Source organism: Ascaphus truei, chromosome 4 (assembly GCF_040206685.1).
Source record: "Ascaphus truei isolate aAscTru1 chromosome 4, aAscTru1.hap1, whole genome shotgun sequence".
Taxonomy (NCBI): Eukaryota; Metazoa; Chordata; class Amphibia; order Anura; family Ascaphidae; genus Ascaphus; species Ascaphus truei.
Genome location: NC_134486.1, coordinates 87,165,947 through 87,179,707, shown reverse-complemented (window position 1 = coordinate 87,179,707; position 13,761 = coordinate 87,165,947). Strand labels below are relative to the sequence as shown.

Below are 13,761 nucleotides of genomic sequence, written 5' to 3'. Positions count from 1 at the left end.
GTAACTCTCAATGTATTACTTCCTGGTAAAATATTTTATAAATAAATAAATAAATAAAACTGGGCCCTGCCCTATAGAGGGCTGTGGTCTGGTATGTGGCGTGCACACCATAGCGCGTGCAACAGCAGCAGACACTGAGGACCTAGCCTAACTCAGCAGCTACAATGTATCTTTGTATTACTAAGGTAACATTATCTATTGCTACAGTTTACAGCTCATACTGCTGGGAACATTGGCAACAAATTATTACAAGCCGGAAAAAGTGTTGCAAAGATCTTGCACTGCTTGGGAGGTGCTAAAACCTGCTGTAGAAATCAAAGAATGCTATAAAACGCATAATAAATGGCATTAAAGCATAAGTCCAAGCTGCTGTTTTTTTCTGTGTGGAAGGTCATGTGACCAGGCAGTCACTAGATACAATTGGTGCACTGCTAGAGAAAGGGCAGGGCTCAAAAAGTTGTGTGTCAGAGCCTGTTTCAGAAGAGGAAGGGGATTGGTAAACTCAAGATACATCACGGTGACAGATCTATGTATAGAAAGGGTCCCTCAGGACTATTGTGCATGGTGGTTTACAGCCTTATATCAGGTGTTGCTAGAGTCCCAAAACAAACAATGAGAAAATGAAACTGTGGCGTCATTAGCACGCTCAATCTCTCACAAGAGGATTAACAAAAATGAACAAACACCTCTATTAAAAAATATTAACTAATTGTGTATTAAAAAACATGAATGAAAAAAGTGAATTTATGCATTACAAATTCATACCCACAGAAGAAATTTGTATACATTACATACAAGACCACATATAATTCACGTATACACGGTGTTCAGGAAAAACAGGACACCTTTCATTTTTTTGTCATTTCTTGCAGAAAAATCATTACACTTTCATGAAAATGTATAGGTCTGTCGCAGTAGATCATTACATTTAGTAATTATTTGATAACGTAATAAATAATAATATTTGATAACGTAATAAATATTCTTTGGAATTAGTGATGGTATGACGACCTCATCCAGTGCATAACTACAAAATGGTGCGTAGTGAAGAAAAGCACGTTACACAACATGCTCGAGTCAGAGCAAGAATTATAGTCCAAAGTCTACATAAAAGGTTTCCTGATAAAGGATGGTCGCCAGGAGGACTGAAAAAACTAAATAGTAAAACAACGTGTCGTTCAGGAGTAGAAGCAGCTGCATCAAAGTGTTATCGACTATGCAGATACTGGCGTTCTTGTCTTGGTCGAGCGTTTCAGCAGAAGGACATTTTGAACAGACACTTTGAACTCAAACATTATAATAATCTTAGGGGCTTATGCAGAGAGGTACTGCTTAAATTCGCCACAGGATTGGAATTTATAGTTGTGGTATGCAGGGAACTCCGGTAGCGCGGTGTGCAGGAAATGGCTAAGTAGGCGAGTTTCACTTGGCGTGAAACTCGCCATTCTGAGCCGCGCGGTATTAGCCCACAATACAGCCAACTTTTGTTGGCGGGCAAAATTTCCACTAAACGCGCCATTTAGTAGCTCCGATTGGCGCGTTCATGCGCATCGGAGCTACTGGAATCGTGCGTTTTTTCGCAGTGGCGAGATCACGCTTCTCGCCACACGTCTGGCAAATTTGAATAGCCCCGCCAAATTCTCGCCACTATCTCTTTCAATGCAGACATTTTTGGCGCAAACCTGCCGATTTTGACCGTAACGTGCCTCTCTGCATAAGCCCCTTAGTATCTCAGATAAGATTACAACAGTTTAACACATTTATGAGCTACAAAGGAAAAACATATTTCTTGTGTAATGAACATTAATCTGCCAGTGGTATCTGGTACCTTAGCGGAGCGTAAACTTGGGGGCCTGGATATTCTGGGGGGGGGAGGGGGCAGTTATAGAGGTCCCGCACTCTCCCCTAGGCATTTAAATTAAATGCCGGGGGACCGCGCGAGGCCTCTATAATGCACTTACCTTCCCTTCCTTGATAACTAAATTGATGTCACTGTATTAGGTCAACATCCGTTTATTGTCTACATTGTACTTCTTATATAATGTTAATCTACATAACAGACCTACAGTTGTGCTCATTTTCCAAGCAATTGAGCGAGAAATCTAGAAGAGAAATCTAGAAAGGGGTCCCTTTCTTTCTGAACACGGTGTATTTCGGTAATAGAACTTCAGTTCAGCATCAGTTGTCGTCTCAAAGTGTCCTAGGACAATATCAACCTACAAATGCAGAACACTGCAGTGAAAAAAGGATGAGTCCCATCTCATCTATAATTGATGCAGATTTATCTAATATAAATACAGACGAAGGTTCCTGAGTTAAAGTGCAGACAGAAATATTAAGAGGTGCAGTTAATGTTGAGTGAAAGCTCTGAACATCGGTTCCTGTGTGTTGTCTCCTGTTCAATCGATGAGCTCACCGCTCATCACAGATCATCTCGGACAATCGACATGCTCCCTCCATCTTGCAAGACTCACTCTCACTGACCTGGACTGAGTCCCTTCACCCACAGAGTTCAGCGATGGCTTATTTTGGCAGATGTTCTCCCCATACACTGGGCTTTGGTTCCCAAACGTCAGCTTCCATACAATAGGTACAGTAGTTCACCCCTGCCAGTTCTGCACCATCATTAACAGGCTTCCAATAATTATCTTTCCCTCAGTGCACCTCAATTTTCCCAGCCGTACTCACTAGGATTGGTCAATATATTTCCAAACTGCCATTAGCTTTAATTTCTGCTCTTCTTGCCCCTTGCAGTTCCAATGTTAATACAGTGCAGATAGGAGTCAGTAGTTGATAACAAGCATCGTTTAAGCAAATCCATATTGTGACTGCTGTAATAGAGTGAAAGATAATCACTGGATGCCGGTGGTGCGGAACTGGTGGTGCGGAACTGGCAGGAGCCAACGGCATATTGGACTGCAGCTAATGTTTGAGAACCGGAGCGCTGGTTCGTGACCAGTAGAGCCCTTGGTTTGAGGAGAACATCCGCCAAAATAAGTAATCACTGAACTCCGTAGGTGAACAGACCAGGTCAGTTAGTGACGTGTGTGAATCTATACGAATTATTGATAAGTTGAGACTAATACTTTTTCACTGCACAATGTTCTGCCTTTCTAAATTAATATTGCCTGGGACATTTTCAGGCCACTCCTGATGCTGAACTGGTGTTCTATAATGTACTTATTTGCATTTGTGAATTATATGTACTGTATACAAAATCGTTCTGTTGGTATGCATTTCTAAGGCTGCACTTATGCCGGCGACGCAACGTCGCGGCAAAACAAATGCATTGCCACCGTGGCGTGCGCTTATAGTAAGCGCGACGCGACGGCCCGACGGCACGGTCGTGATTTCTTGAAGTCATCTCAATTTGATTTTTCCAACTACCGCAGCCTGACGTCACCGTCCCCGGCACTATAAGCGTAGCCTAATACATAAAATAAGTTCACATTATCTGTTTTTAGTTCATCATTTTATATGAGATATTCATCATTTTATATGAGATATTAAATTCTGTGCAAATCTATTCAGTTCGCAAGTAGAACATTTGGACATATCTTTAACATTTAGTGATGGCTGTCGTAGAATGTATTCCTTTACTCTTTGATCTTCCACTAGCACAAGTGTAAGCACATGATCGTCCAGTATATGGAATTATTCCCTAAATTGTCATTGTAAAGCCAATTGCTGTAAGGGTATATGTCACTCTGCCGCAGTAAAAACCGATAGCACTTTGCAAAATGATTTTTAGTTTCATACTAACCGTTTCTCAGCTCGCACCTTCTTGCCACAGTGCGAACATGTGTACATGTTGTCACCTTCCAAAGTATCTTTAATAGTAACTTCATCCAAAGACTCCTGTATGAAGAACAGAGTGATCGCATTTGCACAATGCTTCTAAATAACAATCCTGCAGCCTCATGGTTAGCAGATGTATTTATCTTTGCTGAAAAAATAACTGGTAGGTTTTAATGTATACTAAAAATACTTGCATGTAAATCATATTTAATTGTGCAACACAATCTACAACACAGACTTTTGTGCAACAAACAAAAATGTACATGTAATTAGTTTGCTTGCGAAAATTAAAGTTTTTACCCCAAATAAATAGTAAACACTTATGAGCACATTCACATCTCAGACAGGTAAACAAGCCGGCCTTTCACCATCATCACATCACATACAATGCTTCCACTGCAGCCAGGAATTCTGGGTAATGACATGCAAATGAACACTCGCTTTTTGCTTCTTATCCATTTGAACATGGATCCTTTTAAGCTTATGTCTGCTGTTTTACACACCCGTAACGGCAAAGCCTGGTGCAAAAAAGGGCATGGCCAGCAAAACTGCAGAACTCAGACATATTTTCTGGTGTCACTTTTTTCCTCACCATAACTTACTTGGGTAACCAAAAGGAATTAATATGTTCTTTATTTATACTGTGCATTTATCTGTGTACTTTATTTTCTCTGCAATACAGTCTTTAATGTGCAGGCTCTCATAGCAATGCTGACTGGAGTTGCAACATCCAACCAGGTAACACTACCTAGCAATTGTTAATGATTACATAATGTAATTAAAGGTATTTTAACATTTTAGATACCTTTTTGGTCAAGCCTAAGCGCTACTATACAAAAGACAATAACACCTATCTTGTGAAATAAATACATACTGTACTACTCTCGTTAGCTGCTTTTGCCCCAGGCTAGCTCCTAACAGAACCAGCTAAGAAAGTTGTAATGATCCAGGCTAAGTTGAAGGATACGCTATATATGGGTAACCTCGCTCTAATTGTACTGTGTACTGCCTGGAAGAGGCTAGAAGCAGCAACGGTGCACTGGGGTATTAGAGAAAAAAGAATTCCCTTTGCGGCGCACCACAGTATATACGTTTTATTATTTAACACACTGACTATGTCAAGAGTAAGTATGAGTCCTGAATATATTCTAAATCTGTAAAGTTACCTCACTGACATTAGTAACAATGTAAATACATCTCACAGGGCTAGACTGTATCTCTGTTCAGATGGTGTAGGCTAGACTGTATCTCTGTTCAGATGGTGTAGGCTAGACTGTATCTCTGTTCAGATGGTGTAGGCTAGACTGTATCTCTGTTCAGATGGTGTAGGCTAGACTGTAACTCTGTTCAGATGGTGTAGGCTAGACTGTATCTCTGTTCAGATGGTGTAGGCTAGACTGTATCTCTGTTCAGATGGTGTAGGCTAGACTGTATCTCTGTTCAGATGGTGTAGGCTAGACCAGCGGTGCGCAAACTGTGGGGCGCGACCCCCAGGGGGGGCGCGACACTGCCGACGGGGGGCGCGGGGTTTACAGAGGCCCCGCGCGCTTCCCGAAGGCACTTAAATTAAGTGCCGGGGGAGCTGCAGGGCCTCTGTAAACCTTACTTACCGTGGCTTCGGCGGCTTCCTCCCTGCGTCGTCAAAATGACGCTGCGAGGTCATGTGACGTCACGTTGCTATGGCAACGTAACGTCATTACGCCGGAGCGCGGGTAAGTTGGGGTTGGGGGGGGCGCGGGAATGAGGGGACAGCCGGCAGGGGGGCGCAGGGAAAAAAGTTTGCGCCCCCCTGGGCTAGACTGTATCTCTGTTCAGATGGTGTAGGCTAGACTGTATCTCTGTTCAGATGGTGTAGGCTAGACTGTATCTCTGTTCAGATGGTGTAGGCTAGACTGTATCTCTGTTCAGATGGTGTAGGCTAGACTGTATCTCTGTTCAGATGGTGTAGGCTAGACTGTAACTCTGCAACCGCGCGCCCCATCTTAGAAAATCCCATGCCCCCTAGTTTGCGCACCTCTGGTGTAGAACAGAGGCATACATGCGTGCTTATATACTCTTAGATGATGGATTAGTGGCGACAAATCCACGCAGAGAAACAATCCTGCATCCCAAGACAATGTGCAGAGGATCACTGATGACCGAAAAAGCAGCAAGGTAAGTATTAACCCTTCTTTGGCTCGGAGAGGTAAAGGTTCACTGGCGGGACATATAGTCCATTGTGTGTGCCACTGTAAATGCTATTAGATATACATAATGTATAAAGTAGCGCAGCAGTTGCCCATTGATGAAATTGGGCACACTCTGTGTCTGAATAGAGTCATTAACCCCTGTTGGTGTTTCTTAGTACATATCACAGAGCTTATAAATACACAAATGCATGTATCCTTGTTCTAATAGCATTAAACAGACGTGATACAGGTTGAAGTGTGTATATATTAGTATTGAATAAATAAAATAATTAGATCCCAGTGAAACAGGACAACAGGCATATAATTATATAGTTTAAAGTTTAGCCTAGGTACCACATTTAAGGTACATCAAAGCTCCAAAATATTATGCCGTTGTAGAAACCTCATAGCATGTTCAATGTGCATATTTATAAAATGAAGCGCAAATGCTGTTCTGTTACCGCCAAGTTATTGCAGAATGGCCGTTAGGGGAGCGTGTCGCTCCTGCAGGCGGCTTGTATACAGCAGAGCTCCTAGCTGCATAGGATCGAGAGATCCGGATAGCAGCTGATTTACCCAACTCGAGCGCAGATGCTGTAGTGTGTGCCACCAAATTAATGCTGAATGGCCGTTAAGGGAGCATGTCGCTCCTGCAGGCGGTTTGTACACAGCAGAGCTCCTGGCTGGATGGGGAAGTTGAAGGATGCAATGAACCGGGCTAAGTTGAAGGTTGTAACGATCAGGGCTAAGGTGAAGGTTGTAATGATCAGGGCTAAGGTGAAGGTTGTAATGATCAGGGCTAAGGTGAAGGTTGTAATGATCAGGGCTAAGGTGAAGGTTGTAATGATCAGGGCTAAGGTGAAGGTTGTAATGATCAGGGCTAAGGGGAAGGTTGTAATGATCAGGGCTAAGGTGAAGGTTGTAATGATCAGGGCTAAGGGGAAGGTTGTAACGATCAGGGCTAAGGGGAAGGTTGTAATGATCAGGGCTAAGGGGAAGGTTGTAATGATCAGGGCTAAGGTGAAGGTTGTAATGATCAGGGCTAAGGGGAAGGTTGTAACGATCAGGGCTAAGGGGAAGGTTGTAATGATCAGGGCTAAGGTGAAGGTTGTAATGATCAGGGCTAAGGTGAAGGTTGTAATGATCAGGGCTAAGGTGAAGGTTGTAACGATCAGGGCTAAGGTGAAGGTTGTAACGATCAGGGCTAAGGGGAAGGTTGTAATGATCAGGGCTAAGGGGAAGGTTGTAATGATCAGGGCTAAGGTGAAGGTTATAATGATCAGGGCTAAGGTGAAGGTTGTAATGATCAGGGCTAAGGGGAAGGTTGTAATGATCAGGGCTAAGGTGAAGGTTGTAACGATCAGGGCTAAGGTGAAGGTTGTAACGATCAGGGCTAAGGGGAAGGTTGTAATGATCAGGGCTAAGGTGAAGGTTGTAATGATCAGGGCTAAGGTGAAGGTTATAATGATCAGGGCTAAGGGGAAGGTTGTAATGATCAGGGCTAAGGTGAAGGTTATAACGATCAGGGCTAAGGTGAAGGTTGTAATGATCAGGGCTAAGGGGAAGGTTGTAATGATCCGGGCTAAGGTGAAGGTTATAATGATCAGGGCTAAGGTGAAGGTTGTAATGATCAGGGCTAAGGTGAAGGTTATAACGATCAGGGCTAAGGGGAAGGTTATAACGATCAGGGCTAAGGTGAAGGTTATAACGATCAGGGCTAAGGGGAAGGTTATAACGATCAGGGCTAAGGTGAAGGTTATAACGATCAGGGCTAAGGGGAAGGTTGTAATGATCAGGGCTAAGGTGAAGGTTGTAATGATCAGGGCTAAGGTGAAGGTTGTAATGATCAGGGCTAAGGTGAAGGTTGTAATGATCCGGGCTAAGGTGAAGGTTGTAATGATCAGGGCTAAGGTGAAGGTTGTAATGATCCGGGCTAAGGTGAAGGTTATAATGATCAGGGCTAAGGGGAAGGTTGTAATGATCAGGGCTAAGGTGAAGGTTATAACGATCAGGGCTAAGGTGAAGGTTATAACGATCAGGGCTAAGGGGAAGGTTGTAATGATCCGGGCTAAGGTGAAGGTTATAATGATCAGGGCTAAGGGGAAGGTTGTAATGATCCGGGCTAAGGTGAAGGTTATAATGATCAGGGCTAAGGGGAAGGTTGTAATGATCAGGGCTAAGGTGAAGGTTGTAATGATCAGGGCTAAGGGGAAGGTTATAATGATCAGGGCTAAGGGGAAGGTTGTAATGATCAGGGCTAAGGTGAAGGTTGTAATGATCAGGGCTAAGGGGAAGGTTGTAATGATCAGGGCTAAGGTGAAGGTTATAATGATCCGGGCTAAGGGGAAGGTTGTAATGATCCGGGCTAAGGTGAAGGTTGTAATGATCAGGGCTAAGGGGAAGGTTGTAATGATCCGGGCTAAGGGGAAGGTTGTAATGATCCGGGCTAAGGTGAAGGTTGTAATGATCAGGGCTAAGGTGAAGGTTATAACGATCAGGGCTAAGGTGAAGGTTATAACGATCAGGGCTAAGGGGAAGGTTGTAATGATCAGGGCTAAGGTGAAGGTTGTAATGATCAGGGCTAAGGGGAAGGTTGTAATGATCCGGGCTAAGGGGAAGGTTGTAATGATCCGGGCTAAGGTGAAGGTTGTAATGATCAGGGCTAAGGTGAAGGTTGTAATGATCAGGGCTAAGTTGAAGGTTGTAATGATCAGGGCTAAGGTGAAGGTTGTAATGATCAGGGCTAAGTTGAAGGTTGTAATGATCAGGGCTAAGGGGAAGGTTGTAATGATCAGGGCTAAGGTGAAGGTTATAATGATCCGGGCTAAGGGGAAGGTTGTAATGATCCGGGCTAAGGTGAAGGTTGTAATGATCCGGGCTAAGGTGAAGGTTGTAACGATCAGGGCTAAGTTGAAGGTTGATGGTGCCCAATGTTGTTTATTTCTTCAACAAACCACCAAGTATGTTATGAGGCAAAAATAGACAATTAATTGAAATATGTACATAAAAGAATTACCAACACACACACACACACACACACACACACACACACACACACACACACACACACACACACACACACACACACACACACTATGGGGTCAGCTGTGTGGCAGGACCATACTCCATCCTGAGGCATACGTTGCACAATGAGCACTTTGACACCAACTATTGTCCCTCATTCCCTCTAGATTGTGAGCTCTCACGAGCAGGGCCCTCATTACCTTTTGTATCCGTTTGTGCTTATTTGTCCTTAAATGTAAATTACATAAACAGAATGATATACAAATCTCTGTAACTCCATTGTACCACAATGCGGAATATGTTGGCACTACACAAAAACAAAAATACTGGTTGCATAAATATTCAACCCCTTTAGGTCGCGATTATAGTGCCGCCAACAGTGTGCACCGCCGGAACAAATACCTAATCTTAGTGGAGGCGCACACAGTGCACGCGACTGCGCGGAAGCGCGACATCGTTTTGGAAAGACAAAATATTTTGCCTTTCCAAGTAACGGCCACGTGAAGCGGTTCAGCCAATGAGGGCGAACCGGTCACGTGGCATCACGGCCATGCGTCCCCATCACCTGAACATCTCTTGAGAGCACAGTTCACACATCGCGCCAGCGGCAGGCGTGCACGAGCTCCGTCACGCGCACCTGGTAAGTATAATCTTAGCCTAAATTAGTACTTGGTACCTGTTGCAGCAATTATTGCTATGAATCTTTTTGGATCGGGGTCTACAAGATTTGTACAGTAGGTTGAGGATATTTTTGGAGTTGTTGAATAAGAAGAGAATTAATGTTCTTGAGTGGCACAGTCAACGTCCTGACTTTAATCCAATCGAACATTTTATGGCGAGACTTGGAGATTGCAGTCCATTGACGATCTCCAACAAACTTATCAGAACTGGGCAAAAATGTCACCATCCTACCGTGCAAAATTATTAGAGACCGATCTAAAAAGATTCATAGCAGTAATTGCTGCAAACGGTTCTTAAGTACTGACTTAAGAGGCTGAATACTTATGCATCCAGTATTTTTCACTTTTTTCCCCTTTGCTGACATTTAATCTTCTCCTCATACAAATGTCCAGTTTAACTACTACAGCTTTGTAGCTTGAATAAAAATAGTTCGTTTAAAAAAAAAAAAAAAAATGCGCATGCATTGTGTGTGTGTGTGTGCGTGTGTGCGTGTGTGTGTGCGTGTGTGTGTGTGTGTGTTATCTTTGTGTGTGGGGGTGAGTGAGGGAGGCTAGTGTTTTTTCTAGGGTGGGGGAAAATATGTGGTATAAGTAAGAGAAGGAGCTGAAAGTGGTGTTTATGATTAAGAAAGAGGGTGTGTGCGCTGTGTGAGAAGTTGGAGTAAATGTGACAGTGTGTTGAGTGAGTATGAAGTGTGAGGGTGAATGTGGAGTGCGCAAGAAGAGGGTGAGTGTGACGGTTGTGTTCTTGTGAAAAGGTGAGTGTGTATATGTGAGTGAGGGCTGAAGAATAGGGGTGTACTTAGATTTTAAAAATCCTTCAGTCGTACTAATATCAGAGTGTCTAGATGCCTAAAACACATGGGCAACATTTCTCACTATTTATTTAATTTAACTTTGAACTGAATATTTTTTTCCCATTTACATTATCTGTGCCAACATAAGTAACCAATACATATTGCGTGTGCATGCGTGTGTGACACAAAAACATTATTTGTTATCAAGTTTTCCATCTGCCACTCACATAAATGTTCTTCATATCAGCCACCTGGCATCTGACCGTGTAGAATTCTTCTGCTGTCTGGCTAACATGTTCACAATCCTGGACAACAAGCAATAAAGCAATCACAGGTTTCAAATGAATTAGAAGTCCCAAATAGGCAAATACATCTGTAAGTGTGTAAAAATCTCTACAAAATATCCTGAAGGGTACTACACAGAGGAGAGGACTATTGGTATGAACAAAAGGAAAAATGAACATGACGTGCAGAAGGATGCACAGAGCTGCTGTAACTCATATAATGCTAGTAACTTGCCCGCTGGACATTTTCTGCTCTCTTTTTCAACATGTTTTTAGTGTTTTCTTAATGTCAACACTGGGCTCTGGGGAGAGATTTATTTTGACCTCACAGACATTTTTCAACTGTTCATATCTCCCAAACAAAACACCAGATTTCAAAATAAAAACATCCCATGGAAGGAAATCTCTAATGTAAATCTAAAATATCCTGCAAGTAATCCCGTCCATTTGCGGACCATAGCTAAACTGCTTTACTTTTAGCTTCAGGGACCTCCCTCCCCTCTCCGAGATATTTAAACAGTCTCTAATAGGAAGCCGTGACTTCACCAACCAGATAACATTGCCACGTTCTACCGCACTACAACTTCCGGTGTTTTCAGGACACATTTCCTTGACGATTACTCATGGCAACAGGTGAACCATTCTCACTACTGTATGAAATGCTTAAATTATTCATTAGATTTGATCAAATATTGTTTGAGTACAGTGAGGGATACTTACCAAAGACACAACATTGTTTGTAATGACACCTCCAAATAAACTCTTTACTGTGTTTTTCTGGTGAGGTGAATAAAAAAAAAATCTTAATTATTTGCCTGTTTTAGCATACACATAATTTTAATATCAACAGGCACACGGCTATGAAATAGAACTCACCAGTTCAGGGGACATTTCTTCAATTTTTGTTATGAGATCCGTAAAGAACTCGGTCATATCCTTCTGCTCCCCGGTGTTCAGCGGCTGTTTGTCCATTGTGTACGTTTTACAAAACGGCCGTGGGTTGTAAGCTTTGCATTCACTTTCCTTCAAATAAAACACTTATTACATTCAATTCATTTTTATGACAAACACAATTGCGTCTCTTAACATGTTCTGATTTCAATCACTTTAGTTCAACCCTTCCGATGCTGGAGAGCTCCACGAAGCATTATTCTACCACGAATTGCAAGACAGAGGAGACTCGGCTACACTATTGCTAGAAATAAATATGCTTCTTTATACATTGATAATTAATAATTAATATCTGTATACATTTCCGACACCTCCCAATGCATAGATATAGCAGCGTTAACACACTGTGTCTCACCAAGCCTGCCAGCTTTAATGTGCATAGTGCCTAACCCTGCTGTCTGTGAACAATAAGTAGAACATAAAGGACGGAGCTGGTCCTCTGCCGTCTTTAAGCAGAAGGTGCTTTGCATTGCTGTGCCAACCTACATAAAAGGTGCTCCACTTCTAACTCATTTTTGTGGGAGGGATTTTATGTGGATGCCAGGCTACAGGCACCCACATCAAATAGAAAGAACAAAGGTGCGCTCTAAAATATTTGTGATATGTGTTAATATAGTGATTGTGTTTTAATATAGCAAGGAGGAGAACATTAACCCTTAATGCTACGAGCAAATGCTCAAAAAGTGGGGAAATGCAGCTAGTAAAAAAAGATGGCTCCGAACACCAGAGAAAGTGGAAAAACAATAAAAGCGCACATTTTCATAGAATGGATTTTTTAGTAAAAAAGCATATTAAAATATATAGATCAACCCATAATATGAGTGTTGAACAAACACAAAATAAACATCAGTGATACAGTGTTACCGGATTCTTATTAGCATCGAAAGGTACGTATTAGTCTCAACTGAGGAACCAGAATCTTGGCAAAGTGTCCACAGAATGATGTCGGTAGGGGAGGGGCAGCCACAGAATGATGTCGGTAGGGGAGGGGCAGCCACAGAATGATGTCGGTAGGGGAGGGGCAGCCACAGAATGATGTCGGTAGGGGAGGGGCAGCCACAGAATGATGTCGGTAGGGGAGGGGCAGCCACAGAATGATGTCGGTAGGGGAGGGGCAGCCACAGAATGATGTCGGTAGGGGAGGGGCAGCCACAGAATGATGTCGGTAGGGGAGGGGCAGCCACAGAATGATGTCGGTAGGGAAGGCAGCCACAGAATGATGTCGGTAGGGAAGGCAGCCACAGAATGATGTCGGTAGGGAAGGCAGCCACAGAATGATGTCGGTAGGGAAGGCAGCCACTCCCGACTGCAGCAAAACAAACGGTCCCATTTGAAATAGGAGGAAAGAAGGAATTCTCCTCGGCGTAGCACTCACCCCTGGTCTCCACAGTAGGTACACGGCAGACAGATTCCCACAGCGCAGTGAGGTCAAATCAGCTCCGGTAGGGAATGCACCCGCTCCCAGTCGCAAGGGGGAAAGCCGCAAGACTCCATCAAGGTACGTGAGTACAATGGAGGCACACGCCACACGTCTCCCTCAGCTAGTTGCAGGTGAATGATTGCAAAATCACCTGTGTTGGTATACAGCTGCAGTTCTTACAGCAAGCAGAAAACCACCGCTTTGAAAAGCTTGTAGCTAGTTAAATACGGCTCAAAGAACATACTGTAGGAAGAGTGTAAATAAACACAGAACTTCGACAAGGGTCCAAGTTAAAAAATAAAAGAATTAAAAGAATAGGAAAAGGAATAGACTGTGTGCTATTCTTTAATTCTTTTACTCTTGGACCCTTCTATTGTTTTGCTGCAGTCGGGAGCGAGTGCCTTCCTTACGCCATGCCTATAGTGCCGTGGTTGGCGACGGCGACACGGCGGGTGACGTCACCCGTCGCCACCGGCGAAAGTTATGTTTCGCCGGGCGGCGGCGGTCGCGGGATTCCGGCAATTTGATTTGTTCAAGGGCCGTCACGTGGCGCGACTGCCCTTGAAAAATCAAATTTTGCCGGCTTCAGATTTTCGCTCCGTCGCGTGCACTATAAGCGCACGCGGCGGCGGCAATGTA

At 43.4% G+C, this 13,761-nt stretch overlaps 1 protein-coding gene across 2 annotated transcripts in view; it reads right to left on the bottom strand.

Moving 5' to 3' along the window:
* The window catches only part of USP34 (ubiquitin specific peptidase 34), a 162,578-nt gene that overhangs the window by 32,990 nt on the left and 115,827 nt on the right, over positions 1–13,761 (bottom strand). For both annotated transcript variants that reach the window (XM_075596167.1, XM_075596168.1), the window contains 4 exons: positions 11,628–11,774; positions 11,472–11,528; positions 10,695–10,772; positions 3,764–3,858 (listed from right to left, as the gene is read on the bottom strand). In XM_075596167.1, coding sequence (XP_075452282.1) covers positions 3,764–3,858; positions 10,695–10,772; positions 11,472–11,528; positions 11,628–11,774 — 377 coding nt within the window. The remainder of the gene's footprint in view (positions 1–3,763; positions 3,859–10,694; positions 10,773–11,471; positions 11,529–11,627; positions 11,775–13,761) is intronic.